The sequence below is a fragment of the Coregonus clupeaformis genome, chromosome 1, assembly GCF_020615455.1.
Source record: "Coregonus clupeaformis isolate EN_2021a chromosome 1, ASM2061545v1, whole genome shotgun sequence".
NCBI lineage: Eukaryota > Metazoa > Chordata > Actinopteri > Salmoniformes > Salmonidae > Coregonus > Coregonus clupeaformis.
Genome location: NC_059192.1, coordinates 56,750,540 through 56,765,067, shown reverse-complemented (window position 1 = coordinate 56,765,067; position 14,528 = coordinate 56,750,540). Strand labels below are relative to the sequence as shown.

Below are 14,528 nucleotides of genomic sequence, written 5' to 3'. Positions count from 1 at the left end.
GGGATGTGAGGGTTTATGTTTCCTCCTGCTCGGTGTGCGCCCAGTGTAAGGCGCCTAGACATCTGCCTAGGGGTAAGTTACTACCCCTGCCCGTGCCACAATGACCATGGTCCCACCTCTCGGTGGATTTCCTTACTGACCTTCCTCCTTCACAGGGGAATACCACTATACTGGTCGTTGTGGACCGGTTTTCTAAGGCCTGTCGTTTGCTCCCCATGCCGGGCCTTCCTACCGCCCTGCAAACTGCCGAAGCCCTATTCACCCATGTGTTCCGGCACTACGGGGTACCCGAGGATATTGTGTCTGATTGGGGTCCCCAATTTACCTCCAGAGTCTGGAGGGCCTTTATGGAGCGGTTGGGGGTCTCGGTGAGCCTCACCTCGGGTTACCACCCGGAGAGTAATGGGCAGGTGGAACGTGTAAACCAGGATGTGGGCAGGTTTCTTAGAACATACTGCCAGGACCGGCCGGAGGAGTGGGCAAGGTACGTTCCCTGGGCCGAAATGGCCCAGAATTCCCTACGCCATTCCTCCACTAACCTGACCCCTTTCCAATGTGTGTTAGGTTACCAGCCGGTTCTGGCACCCTGGCAGCAGAGCCAGATCGAGGCTCCTGCGGTGGATGAGTGGGCGAGGCACTCGGAGGAGACATGGAACGCTGCACACGTCCACCTGCAGCGGGCCCTCCGACGTCATAAGGCGAGCGCCGATCTCCACCGCAGTGAGGGACCGGTGTACGCACCTGGTGATCGAGTCTGGCTCTCTACCAGAAACCTGCCCCTCCGCCTGCCCTGTCGGAAACTGGGTCGGCGGTTTGTAGGGCCATTTAAAGTCCTGGGAAGGTTGAACGAGGTGTGTTATAAATTACAGCTACCTGTTGAATATAAAAGTATTAACCCCTCGTTCCATGTGTCCCTTCTCAGGCCGGTGGTAGCTGGCCCACTCCAGGAAAGTGAGATCAGGGAGACTCCTCCGCCCCCATTGGACATCGAGGGGGTACCGGCGTACTCCGTGAGGTCCATCTTGGATTCGAGACGTCGGATGGGGGGTCTTCAGTATCTAGTGGAGTGGGAGGGGTACGGTCCGGAGGAGCGGTGCTGGGTGCCGAGGAGAGACATTTTGGACCCGTCTCTCCTGACCGAATTCCATCGTGGGCACCCGACGCACCCTGCTCCGCGTCCTCCGGGTCGTCCCCGAGGCCGGAGTCGGCGCACGTCTGGAGCCGCGCGTCAAGGGGGGGGGTACTGTCATGGTTTCGGCCGAGGATGCCTCTCTCCCTTGTTCGGGCAGGCTTCGGCGTTCGTTGTCTCCGGAATACTAGCTGCCACCGTTGTATGTTTCATGTTCGTTTGCTTTTGTCTGATTGTTGTCACACCTGTTTTCATTTAGTGTCATTAGTGTCCTATTTAGTTCTCGTTGTGTTTGTCAGGTGTTGTGTGTTATTGATTTGTGTCAGTCGTGTATTTCGCTCGGTTGAGCTTCTCTCCACTGCGCTGGAGTTATTTACGCACTTATATTGTGCGCTGTTGTTTCATTTTCGCCTTCGTGCGTATTTCGCCTTCGTGCGTATTTCGCCTTCGGGCAAGTGTTGTCCGTTTGCCGTGTTTTGGCATTAATACAAGTCTGTTGGATTATCCGTCTGCGTCCTGCGTTTGATTCCACCACTGCACCTACAGCACGCTCTGACACCCACAGCATGCTGAATGTATTATTACTTTAACTCTGTATGTATTTCTTAATGTTGTTTTCTTTTGAGTGGCAGCCTACGTTTTATGTTTTATAAACGTACATTTAAATGGATAATGTACCTGTATCGCCCCCCCAAAAAATTATTTATTAATGTTTAAAATAATTAATTAAAAAACAGAGCCCTGCTAGTTCAGCACTTTTGAATGCATAAAATGTTCATGAAGTCTTACCTCCAGAGAGAACTCTCAGTGAAAGCACCCAAGTTAAAGTCATACTGCTTCGTCAAGGTCAGGATCACCTAAAAATAGAAAACAAAATGCATTTTAATTATACGCAATTGCAAGTACATCTATATCTACAATCAAGTGCACTTACAACATGCATTAGCTGTGTCTAACAGCATGGAATATACACTATTATTGCTACATTACCATAAAATATAATATTTGTACGACAGCATAATGATGATTGATCCTCAGGTTGTCTAGATCAGCCAGTCTGTTGGTTGCAATGATCTGAAAGGCCATGCAAGCTGTCAAGTGTCTTGTCAGTAGCTCATGTGGAATGATACCTACATGACAGTGGATTCAGAAAATCGTTCAGTGAACAACATAATGAAGTACGGCCAGTCTTCCCTATCGCTCACTCCCCCCTCCTTCTCTCTTGTCAAGAATGGCGCTGCAATGGATAACAGCCATTTTATTTTGTGTGTTTATTTGCACTGATCTTAACTTTTTTTTATACATAATGTTTCCGCCATCGTTTCCTATGACTGAAAAAAGCTTCTGGACATCAGAACAGCGATCACTAACTTCGATTTGGATGAAGATTTCTACTTCAACAAATCGGAGGCGCAGGACATACTGCTCACCCGGACCAGGCCCTAATCCCAGAGACTCGGAAAAGAAAAAGGCGTAAGAGAGGCCCACGCGTGGGCACCATGACGAAACTACGTCGGCGAGTACATAAAATGCCTTTACCCTCTTTTCTATTGGCGAACGTACAATCACTGGAGAACAAACTGGACGAGCTCCGTTCGAGACTATCCTATCAACAGGACCAGAAGAACTGTAATATCCTATGTTTCTAGGAGTCGTGCCTGAACAAGGACATGATAATATGCATCTAGCTGGTTTTACTATGCATCAGCAGGACAGAACGGCAGCGTCGGGTAAGCTCAAAGGGGGAGATGTGTGTCTCTTTATTAACAACAGCTGGTGCGCAATCTATAATATTAAGGAAGTCTCGAGGTTCAGCTCACCTGAATTAGAATACCTCATGATAAGCTGTAGGCTAGGGTTACCAAGATTTCCTGCCCAAACCCACTCTCTTTTCCCTGGATAAATAACTGCGAGAAACTGTTAAATGATATACAATTATTTATTTGAACAGCATGTCTATATGCAATGTCTAAATCTGGCTTTTCTACATGTTGCAGCCTACTCTGGTACAGTATATATACTGAGCCTACCTCAGGTAATACATTCAATGCAGTATTAGCCTTATATTTAGCTAATGAATGATGGGTTATGCATAAGCTTCTAACTTAGCTCAGTTGGCCTCTCTCCTTAGAAAAACTACCCTTAGCTCTTGCTGTCCCAGGAAAAGCTGGACTAGAAAAGCTTGTTGGACATTTTTTAAAGCATTTCTTATACTAATAGACTAATTGAAGAGGGATGCAAGCTCTTGTTTGCTGAATGTTAAATACAGCAGCCAATTGAATTCACAGAGAGTTTGAAAGAAGAGAGAACGCGGGACGGCGGTAGGCTCTAGCAGTTATTTGTTCAGAACCACAACCATTCAATCTTCTTGAAGAGAAGTGATAGCCGGCTGCATCTTTTTCTAGTCCTATATTATTCAAGTATGTCATTACAATGATTCAGATAAGGACAATGAAACTCATTTCATTTAACTTTTGAAAGCTTGGAATGAATGAAGCAACAACAGAGACAGAAAGAGAAGGTACAGTAGACTAATATGTACGACGCACAGCATTAGGGGACATACTGTGCAAGGTGGCCTATATGAATGTGTCAGCCTACTAATTATAAAAATGTAAAATAAACCGTATTATTTTTCAAAATTAAAATAAAATTTGCTAGCCTATAATTGTAACTTTGAAGGCCATATGTCCTGCACCAGCATCGCATGTTCTCTCCCAGCTTCATGGTTTGAACGAGGTCCATAATTCCAGTCCATATACTGTAATACAGTATAATACAATACAGTAAAGTAATAGGCTACAGTGCACACTCAAAAATATTAGGCTACTGGAGCTTGTTTAATTTATTTACCCAAGAGAGCATAGCTACATCTATGGGCTTTTAAATTTTTCTGTCATGTGTAATGTGTGGTAGCCTATATATCATAGGCTATATATTGGATAATGGCACAATCATTTGGGATTTTCTGGGCTTGGTATCATAAAATGTATTTAATGTAGGGTTCATAGAATGTATTTAATGTATGGCTCATCAGGATCAGGTAGCATCGTCATTGAATTCTCCTGCCCATTAAAGCTCTATTCAAATCCAGACATAATGTACAGTGCCTTGCAAAAGTAATGTACAGTGCCTTGGCGTTTTTCCTATTTTGTTGCATTACAACCTGTCATTTAAATTGATTTTTATTTACATTTCATGTAATGGACATACACAAAATAGTCAAAATTGGTGAAGTGAAAAATTCTAAAAAATAAATAATGGAAAAGTGGTGTGTGCATATGTATTCACTTCCATTGCTATGAAGCCCCTAAATAAGATCTGGTGCAACCAATTACCTTCAGAAGTCACATAATTAGTTAAATAAAGTCCACCTGTGTGCAATCTAAGTGTCACATGATCTGTCATATGATCTCAGTATATACAGTGCCCTCCACTATTATTGGCACCCCTGTTTAAGATGTGGTCGAGGACTTCCAAAAATTCTCCTTTTTTTTTTAAACAACATAGAACCCAAATGCAAAAAAAGAGAAAAATCCAACCTTTTATTTAAGTACATTACTTTGGTGGTAAAAAAAAAAATCACACATTTAGAAAAAGAATAACTTGAAATCTTGTGTCCCACAATTATTGGCACCCCTAACAATTTCGCTGAAAATTTTAATTGATTTCTTTTTAAATATATTTTTCTGTAGTTGCTAAAGTTGCTCAGGGTATCTAGGAACTTTTAATTAGTAATTCATGACTTCCTGTTTCCCTGGGGTATAAATATGACGTGACACAGAGGCCTAATTCTCTTACCCATTTGTCAACATGGCAAAGACAAGAGAACACACCATTCAAGTAAGGCAGATTTGTGTCGACCTTCATAAGTCAGGCAATGGCTACAAGAAAATAGCCACTCGCCTTAACTTGCCCGTATCTACAGTCAGAGGAATCATTAAGAAGTTTAAAACAACTGGAACAGTGACAAACAAGGCTGGAAGAGGTCCCAAGTTTATCTTGCCACAACGCACAGTGAGGAGGATGGTAAGAAAAGTAAAAAAAAGTCCTAAGCTCACTGTCACAGAATTGCATCAAAGAGTGGCATCTTGGGGTCACAAAGTCTCCAAAACAACCATCAGACGCTCTCTACATGCCAACAAGCTGTTTGGGAGGCATGCAAGGAAAAAGCCTTTTCTCACTAACACTCACAAACGTAAACGTCTGGAGTTTGCTAAGCGGCACTGGGACTTCAACTGGGATCATGTGTTTTGGTCAGATGAGACTAAGATTGAGCTTTTTGGCAACAAACACTCTAAGTGGGTCTGGCGTAAAACAAAAGATGAGTATGCCGAAAAGCACCTCATGCCCACCGTGAAGTATGGTGGAGGATCTGTGATGCTGTGGGCTTGTTTCTCTTCCAAAGGCCCTGGGAACCTTGTTAGGGTGCATGGCATTATGAACGCTTTGAACTACCAGGACATTTTAAATAAAAACCTGATGGCCTCTGCCAGAAAGCTGAAGATGGGTCGTCATTGGGTCTTTCAGCAGGATAATGATCCAAAACATGTGGCAAAATCTACACAAAAATGGTTCAGCAGTCACAAACTCAAGGTCCTCCCATGGCCATCTCAGTCCCCAGACCTCAACCCAATCGAAAACCTGTGGGGCGAGCTAAAGAGGAGAGTGCATAAGAGAGGACCCAGGACACTGGATGATCTAGAAAGATTGTGCAAAGAAGAATGGTCAAAGATCCCTCTCTCTGTGTTCTCCAATCTTGTGAAATGTTATAGGAGGAGATTAAGTGCTGTCTTGTTGGCAAAAGGGGGTTGTACAAAGTATTAACATCAGGGGTGCCAATAATTGTGGGACACATGATTTCAAGTTTTTTTTTTTTTTATGTGATTTTTTTTTTTACACCAAAGTAATGTACTTAAATAAAAGGTTGGATTTTTCTCTTTTTTTTTGCATTTGGGTTCTATGTTGTTTAAAAAAAAGGAGAATTTTTGGAAGTCCTCGACCACATCTTAAACAGGGGTGCCAATAATTGTGGAGGGCACTGTATACACCTGTTCTGAAAGGCCCCAGAGTCTCCAACATCACTAAGCAAGGGGCACCACCATGCAAGCGGCACCATGAAGACCAAGGAGCTCTCCAAACAGGTCAGGGACAAAGTTGTGGAGACGTGCAGATCAGGGTTGGGTTATAAAAAAATATCAGAAACTTTGAACATCCCACGGTGCACCATTAAATCCATTATTTAAAAAATGGAAAGAATATGGCACCACAACAATCCGGCCAAGAGAGGGCCGCCCACCAAAACCCACGGATCAGGCAAGGAGGGCATTAATCAGAGAGGCAACAAAGAGACCAAAGATAACCCTGAAAGAGCTGCAAAGCATGGTGGTGGCAGCATGCTGTGGGGTCCCTCCACAGCCTCATAGAGGATCTAGATACATTTTCTAACCTCTCTGGATTACAACCAAATTATGACAAATGTACTATATTACGTATTGGATCACTAAAAAATACAATTTTTACATTACCATGTAGTTTACCAATAAAATGGTCTGATGGTGATGTGGATATACTCGGAATACATATCCCAAAGGAAATAAATGATCTCACTTCAATAAATTTTAATAGAAAATTAGCAAAAATAGATAAGATCTTACTACCATGGAAAGGAAAATACCTGTCAATTTGTGGAAAAATCACCCTGATTAACTCATTAGTATTATCACAGTTTACCTATTTGCTTATGGTCTTGCCTACGCCTAGCGAACAGTTTTTAAATTATATGAGAAAAAAATATTCAATTTTATTTGGAACGGCAAGCCAGACAAAATTAAAAGAGCATATTTATATAATGAATATGAATTCGGAGGACAGAAATTATTAAATATTAAAGCATTAGACCTATCACTAAAAGCTTCAGTCTTACAAAAGTTATACTTAAATCCGAACTGGTTCTCAAGCAAATTAGTAAGATTGTCTCACCCAATGTTCAAGAAAGGCCTTTTTCCCTTTATTCAGATTACAACCTCACACTTTCAGTTATTTGAAAAGGAAATAATCTCCCAAATGTCACTATTTCTAAAACAAGCCATAGAAAGTTGGTTGCAATTTCAATTTAATCCTCCAGAAACGACAGAACAAATAATGCAACAAATATTGTGGTTAAATTCAAATATACTAATTGACAAAAAACCTTTATTTTTTGACAGAATGTTTAAAAAAGGTATAATCTTTGTAAATGATATCATCGGTAGGACTGGTGGAGTTATGACGCACATGCAGCTAACAAAAACATATGGAAATGTCTGCTCTACCCAAAATTACAACCAAATAATGGCAGCATTACCGCAAAAATGGAAGAGGAAAGTGGAGGGGGGAGAAAGTAAGGAACTTGTCTGTCGGCCTTGCATTAAAGAACATAATTGGTTAAGGAAAACTGTGATAAATAAAAAAATATATCAGTTTCACTTAAGGACCAAAGGATTGACAGCCGTCCCATATAGATTGCAAAATAGTTGGGAAGAGATCTTTGATGTACCGATCCCATGGCATAGTGTTTATGAACTGACACGCAAAAACGACACCGGATTCAAAAATTAGAATCTTTCAATTTAAATTATTATATAAAATCCTTGCTACCAATAGAATGTTATTTATATGGGGGATACAATCCTCCCAGCTCTGCAGATTTTGCTGTGAAGAGACGGAATCATTGGACCATTTGTTTTGGTTCTGTCCATTTGTAGCTTGTTTTTGGACACTGGTCCAGGAATGGCTAAAGGATTGCAATATTTACCTGGAACTAACCTTGCAGATAGCATTACTGGGTGATCTGAAAAGTCATAGTCAATCAATCAATAATATAATAATACTTTTAGCAAAGCTGTTTATTTTTAACTCTCAATCTGTAGAAGCAATGAGAATAGAAAGGTTCAGAATTATTGTAAAACATCACAGTACGGTTGAAATATATATGGCAAATAGAAATCCGATATGGATGGTGTTAAGAGATAGATGGGAGGTATTGAATAGAGCTGAAGGATGGGACTAATAACAAATAACAACAAATAATAACAAAGATAGCTAATAATGTAAAGCATACTGTGTCCATAATAAGTATATAGGCTGTATGTTGGGAGCTTTTGGGAAAGAGCACAGTTAGAAAGATATGGCATATAGAAGCAAACCGGATGGACATCATGAAAACGATCGGAGAGGTTGAGAGTAGAAGTAGTTCAGGAGCAAAAAATAAATAAATAATAATAATAATAATAATGATATATATGTATGTATGTATATGTATATATATATGTATATATATAATTAAACCCAACAACCCCCACACCAGTTATTCAGGAGGTAAGAAGCAAAATTATAGAATTATTGTAAAATTAACTGTGTCCATAAGGTGTAGATAGTAAGTATAGACCGGAAGTAGAGACCTGGGCATTGTTGTTCACTAATTTACTCCAAGTAGGGAAAGGATGGTGGGGTTGAAAAGTAATAAAGGGGAGTATATATATAAAAAAAATAAAAAATAAAAAAAAAAAAAAAAATGGGGGGATTGGAAGTGATGCAGACAATTACATTGATAGAAGATACAATCTATCTGCAATATTAAGCTGATCCATTCCCCCCAAAAAAAAAAAAATAAATAAAATAAAATAAAAAAAAAAAAAAAAAAAAAGCATGCTGTGGGGATGTTTTTCATCGGCAGGGACTGGGAAACTGGTCAGAATTGAAGGAATGATGGATGGCGCTAAATACAGGGAAATTCTTGAGGGAAACTTGTTTCAGTCTTCCAGAGATTTGAGGCTGGGACGGAGGGTCACCTTCCAGCAGGACAATGACCCTAAGCATACTGCTAAAGCAACACTCGAGTGGTTTAAGGGGAAACATTTAAATGTCTTGGAATGGCCTAGTCAAAGCTCAGACCTCAATCCAATTGAGAATCTGTGGTATGACTTAAAGATTGCTGTACACCAGTGGAACCCATCCAACTTGAAGGAGCTGGAGTAGTTTTGCCTTGAAGAATGGGCAACAATCCCAGTGGCTAGATGTGCCAAGCTTACAGAGACATACCCAAAGAGACTTGCAGCTGTAATTGCTGCAAAAGGTGGCTCTACAAAGTATTGACTTTGGGGGAGTGAATAGTTATGCACGCTCAAGTTTTCAATTTCAATTTTGCATCTTCAAAGTGGTAGGCATGTTGTGTAAATCAAATGATACAAACCCCCCAAAAATTCTAGGTTGTAAGGCAACAAAATAGGAAAAATGCCAAGGGGGGTGAATACTTTCACAAGACACAGTATGTATGCTTTATATGCTTTAGAATGACACTTCTGCTTTTGGTGGGAAATACCGGGTTTACCACGAGAAAAGTGATTTATTCTCGGGATGGAAAATGTGTAAAATACCAGGAAAATATTAAACCCTACTGTAGACCATAATATTAACCAAGAGAGAATTCATCTATATTTTTCGTAGCTATCTATTTACCACCACAAACCGATGCTGGCACTAAGACTGCACTCAATGAGCTGTATAGGGCCATAAGCAAACAAGAAAATGCTCATCCAGAGGCGGTGCTCCTAGTGGCCGGTGATTATAATGCAGGGAAACTGAAATCCGTCTTACCTAATATATACCAGCATGTCACCTGTGCAACTAGAGGCCAAAAAACTCTAGATCACCTTTACTCCACACACAGAAACACATATATTTGGCAAATCTGACCATAACTCTATCCCCCTGATTCCTGCTTACAAGCAAAAACAGAAACAGGAAGCACCAGAGACTAGCTCAATATGGAAGTGGCCCGGTGAAGCGGATGCTAATCTAAAGGACTGTTTTACTAGCACAGACTGGAATATGTTCCAGGATTCATCCGATGGCATTGAGGAGTTAACCACATTAGTCACCGGCTTCATTAATAAGTGCATCGACGTTGTACAGTACATATCCCAACCAGAAGCCATGGATTACAGGTAACATCCGCACTGAGATAATGCCGCTTTCAAGGAGTGGGAGACTAATTTGGACGGTTATAAGAAATCCCGCTACACCCTCCGACGAACCATAAAACAGGCAAAGCGTCAATCCTACTACACCGGCTCTGATGTGCAGATGTGGCAGGGCTTGCAAACTATCACGTATTACTAAGGGAAACCCAGCCGCGAGCTGCTTTGTGACGCAAGCCTACCAGACAAGCTAAATGCCTTCTATGCTCGCTTTGCGGCAAGCAACACTGAACCATGCATGAGAGGACCAGCTGTTCCGCACAACTGTGTGATCACGCTTTTCCTAGCCGGTGTGAGTAAGACCTTTAAACAATTTAACATTTACAAGGCGAAAGGCCAGATGTATTACCAGGACATGTACTCAGAGCATGCGCTAAACAGCTGGCAAGTGTCTTCATTGACATTTAAACCTCTCCCTGACCCAGTCTGTAATACCTACATGTTTCTAGCAGACCACCATAGTCCCTGTGCCCAATAACGCCAAGGTAACCGGTCTAAATGACTGTCGCCCCGTAGCACTCACATCTGTAGCCAACACCATCATCCCAGACACCCTGGACCCACTCCAATTCACAAACCTCTCCAAAAGATCCACACATGATGCAATCTCTATTGCACTCCACACTGCCCTTTCCCACCTGGACAAGAGGAACACCTATGTGAGAATACTGTTCATGGACTACAGCATAGCGTTCAACACCATATGCCCTCCAAGCTCATCACTAAGCTAAGGACCCTGGGACTGAACACCTCCCTCTGCAACTGGATCCTGGAATTCCTGATGGGCCGCCTCCAGGTGGTGAGGGTAGGCAACAACACATCTGCCACGTTGGCCCCTCAAGGGTGCATGCTTAGTCCCCTCTTTTACTCCCTATTCACCCATGACTGCATGGCTGCGCACGCCTCCAACACCATTATTAAGTTTGCCGACGATGCGACTGTGGTGGGCCTGATAACAAAAGACTATGAGACAGCCTATAGGGAGGAGGTCTGAGGCCTGGCAGTGTGGTGCCAGGTCAACAACCTCTCCCTCAATGTCAGAAAGACAAAGGAGCTGATCGTGGACTACAGGAAACAGAGGACCAAGCATGCCCCCATTCACATCGACGGGGCTGTAGCGGAGTGGGTCGTGAGCTTCAAAGTTTGTCGGTGTCCACATCACTAAGGATCTATGAAAGTCCACACACATCAACACAGTCGTGAGGAGGGCACAACAATGCCTCTTCCCCCTCATGAGGCTGAAAAGATTTGGCATGGGCCCTGAGATCCTCAAGAAGTTATGCATCTGCAACATTGAGAGCATCTTGACTGGCTGCATTACTGCTTGGTATGGCAACTGCTTGGCACACGACCGCAAGGCACTACAGAGGGTACATCACGGGCCGAGCTCCCTGCCATCCAGGACCTCTATACCAGGCGGTGTCAGAGGGCCCTAAAAATCGTCAAAGACTCCAACCACCCAAATCATAGACTTTTCTCTCTGCTACCACATGGCAAGCAGTACTGAGTACCAAGTCTGGATCCAACAGGACCCTGAACAGCTTCTACTCCCAAGCCATAATGCTGCTAAATAGTTATTTAAATAATATAGCTACCCAGACTATCTACATTGACCCTTTTTGAATAAACTTTTTTTACTCATCACATTCGCTGCTGCTACTGTTTATTATCTGTCACTTTATTCCTAGTTATATGTACATATGTACCTCAATTACCTCGTAGCCCTGCACATCGACTCGGTACTGGTACCCCGTGTATATAGCGATGTTATCATTACTTGTGTATTTATTATGACTTTTATTATTACGTGTTTAACTTTTCTATTGTTTATCTATTTTCTTTCTCTCTGCATTGTTGGGAAGGGCCTGTAAGTAACCATTTCACTGTTAGTCTACACATTTTTTACATTTACATTTTAGTCATTTTAGCAGACGCTCTTATCCAGAGCGACTTACAGTTAGTGCATACATTATTTGTATTTTTCATAATGGCCCCCCGTGGGAATCTGTTGTTTACGACGCATATGACAAATAACATTTTATTTTATTTTCCTTTTACCTCTCTCCTTCAAATAGATTAAACCAGATTATCAAAATTCATAGTGCAGTATGCAACATAAAAATTTCAACAATCAATATTCAACCAATAATATGTTGATTTAGGTTTGCCAGTTCTACAAGCATTTCATTGCTGTAGTACTAGTCAACCCTGTGACATTCATCTTCTACCATGGAATGCAATTTATTGACGTAAGTGTCAATTGGTTGATGCTCATCTTTTCCCATTGCCACCGCAAAGCCTACTGGGAGCATGGCCAGTTGACATAAGTGTGACAGGATGATGTTTTGAGGCTGATAATGGGCTGGAGACGGAGATAGCATTGCAAAATCTTGATTTTGTGGTCAATTAACCATTTCTTTGCTGGAAGATCCACTTGCGGCCAAATGTCAGCTTCCTGGAAGAGGCAACCAGGTGTTTTGCTAAAATGTCCTGGTACTGGGTAAAGTTCATGATGCCGCTGACCTTAAAAAGGGCTCCAGGACCAGTGGAATCAAAATAGCTCCATAACATCAAAGATCCACCACCATATTCTACAGTAGGTATGGGGTTCTTTTCTGCTTATTCATCCTTATTCTGACGCCAAACCCACCACTGGTGTGCATGGCCAAGACCTGTATTTTCATGTCATCTGACTATAGCACCAGTTCCAATCCAAGGGCCAATGCAGTTTAACAAACTCAAGGCGTTTACATTTGTTGGATGACTTGAAAATAGAGCTCTTTGGCCACTCACACCAGTGGTGGGTTTGGTTTCGAAAGAAGGATTGTTAGAAGTTGATCTTCCAGCAAGACAATAACCCCGAGCACACATAAAATTCTACAAAGAAATTGTTAATTGACCACAAAGCCAACATTTTGCAATGGCCATCTCAGTCTCCGGACTTGAACCCCAATGAAAACCTTTGGTTTGAATTGAAGAGGGCAGTCCATAAGCACAGAAGAAGGATATCAAGGATCTGGAAAGATTCTGAATGGAGGAATGGTCTAAGATCCCTCCCAATGTGTTCTCCAATCTCATAAAACATTTTAGAAAAAGGCATAGTGTCGTTATCCTCGCAAGGGGAGGGTGCTGGAGTATTGAAAACAGGGGTGCCAACAATTTTTACCCCTATCTTTTTTAGATTTTTTTATTACTTGTTTTAACCAAATTCTCTTTCTTTGAGCAATTGTATTAGTATAAAATAACATAATTGTAAACTTTTTTCAGCATACCATATAGCTCACATATTTGTATTTTTTATTTTATACAGTTTATTTTGCTAATCTTTATCAAGGGTGCCAATAATTATGATCTGCCCCGGTCAACTGTAAGTGCTGTTATTGTGAAGTGGAAACATCTAGGAGCAACCACGTCTCAGCCGTGAAGTGGTAGACCACACAAGCTCAAAAGCTGAAGAACATACGCACATCCAGGTACTTTCCGCAGGTGCTGGAGTTGTAGGCAAATTCATGAAAAACAGAAAGGAAAATGCTGCACACTGCTGCTCATGCTCCCAGGTGATATTTATTTATAACAATGTTTCGACCCTTAGGTCTTCATCAGTCATCCATGCCACACAAGCTCACAGAACGGGACCACCGAGTTGCAACACTCACTACCGAGTTCCTAACTGCCTCTGGAAGCAACGTAGCACAAAAACTCTTAGTCGGTAGCTTCATGAAATGGGTTTCCATGGCCAAGCAGCCGCACACAAGCCTAAGATCAACATGCGCAATGCCAATCGTCTGCTGGAGTGGTGTAAAGCTCGCCGCCACCTGGCAGTCCGACGGATGAATCTGGGTTTGGCGGATGCCAGGAGAACGCTACCTGCCCGAATGCATAGTGCAAAATGTAAAGTTTTGTAGGGGAGGAATAATGGTCTTGGGCTGTTTTTCATGGTTCGGGCTAGGCCCCTTAGTTCCAGTGAAGGAAAATCTAAACGCTAGACTATTCTGTGCTTCCAACTTTGTGGCAACAGTTTGGGGAAGGCCCTTTCCTGTTTCAGCATGACAATGCCCCAATGCACAAAGCGAGGTCCATACAGAAATGGTTTGTCAAGATCTGTGTGGAAGAACTTGACTGGCCTGCACAGAGCCCTGACCTCAATCCCATCGAACACCTTTGGGATGAATTGGAATGCAGACTGCGAGCCAGGCCTAATTGCCCAACTTCAGTGCCCGACCTCACTGATGCTCTTGTGGCTGAATGGAAGCAAGTCCCCGCAGCGATGTTCCAACATCTAGTGGAAAGCCTTCCCAGAAGAGTGGAAGCTGTTATAGCAGCAATGGGGGGACCAACTCCATATTTATGCCCATGAACGAGAAAGAGTAAAAGAAAGA

The 14,528-nt window shown here is 42.2% G+C and overlaps 1 protein-coding gene across 1 annotated transcript in view; it reads right to left on the bottom strand.

The window, feature by feature from the left end:
- LOC121570996 (VPS10 domain-containing receptor SorCS3-like) overlaps window positions 1-14,528 on the bottom strand; it is a 65,076-nt gene that overhangs the window by 31,743 nt on the left and 18,805 nt on the right. Inside the window, exon 2 of the mRNA XM_041882231.2 lies at window positions 1,919-1,986. Coding sequence (XP_041738165.2) covers window positions 1,919-1,986 — 68 coding nt within the window. The remainder of the gene's footprint in view (window positions 1-1,918; window positions 1,987-14,528) is intronic.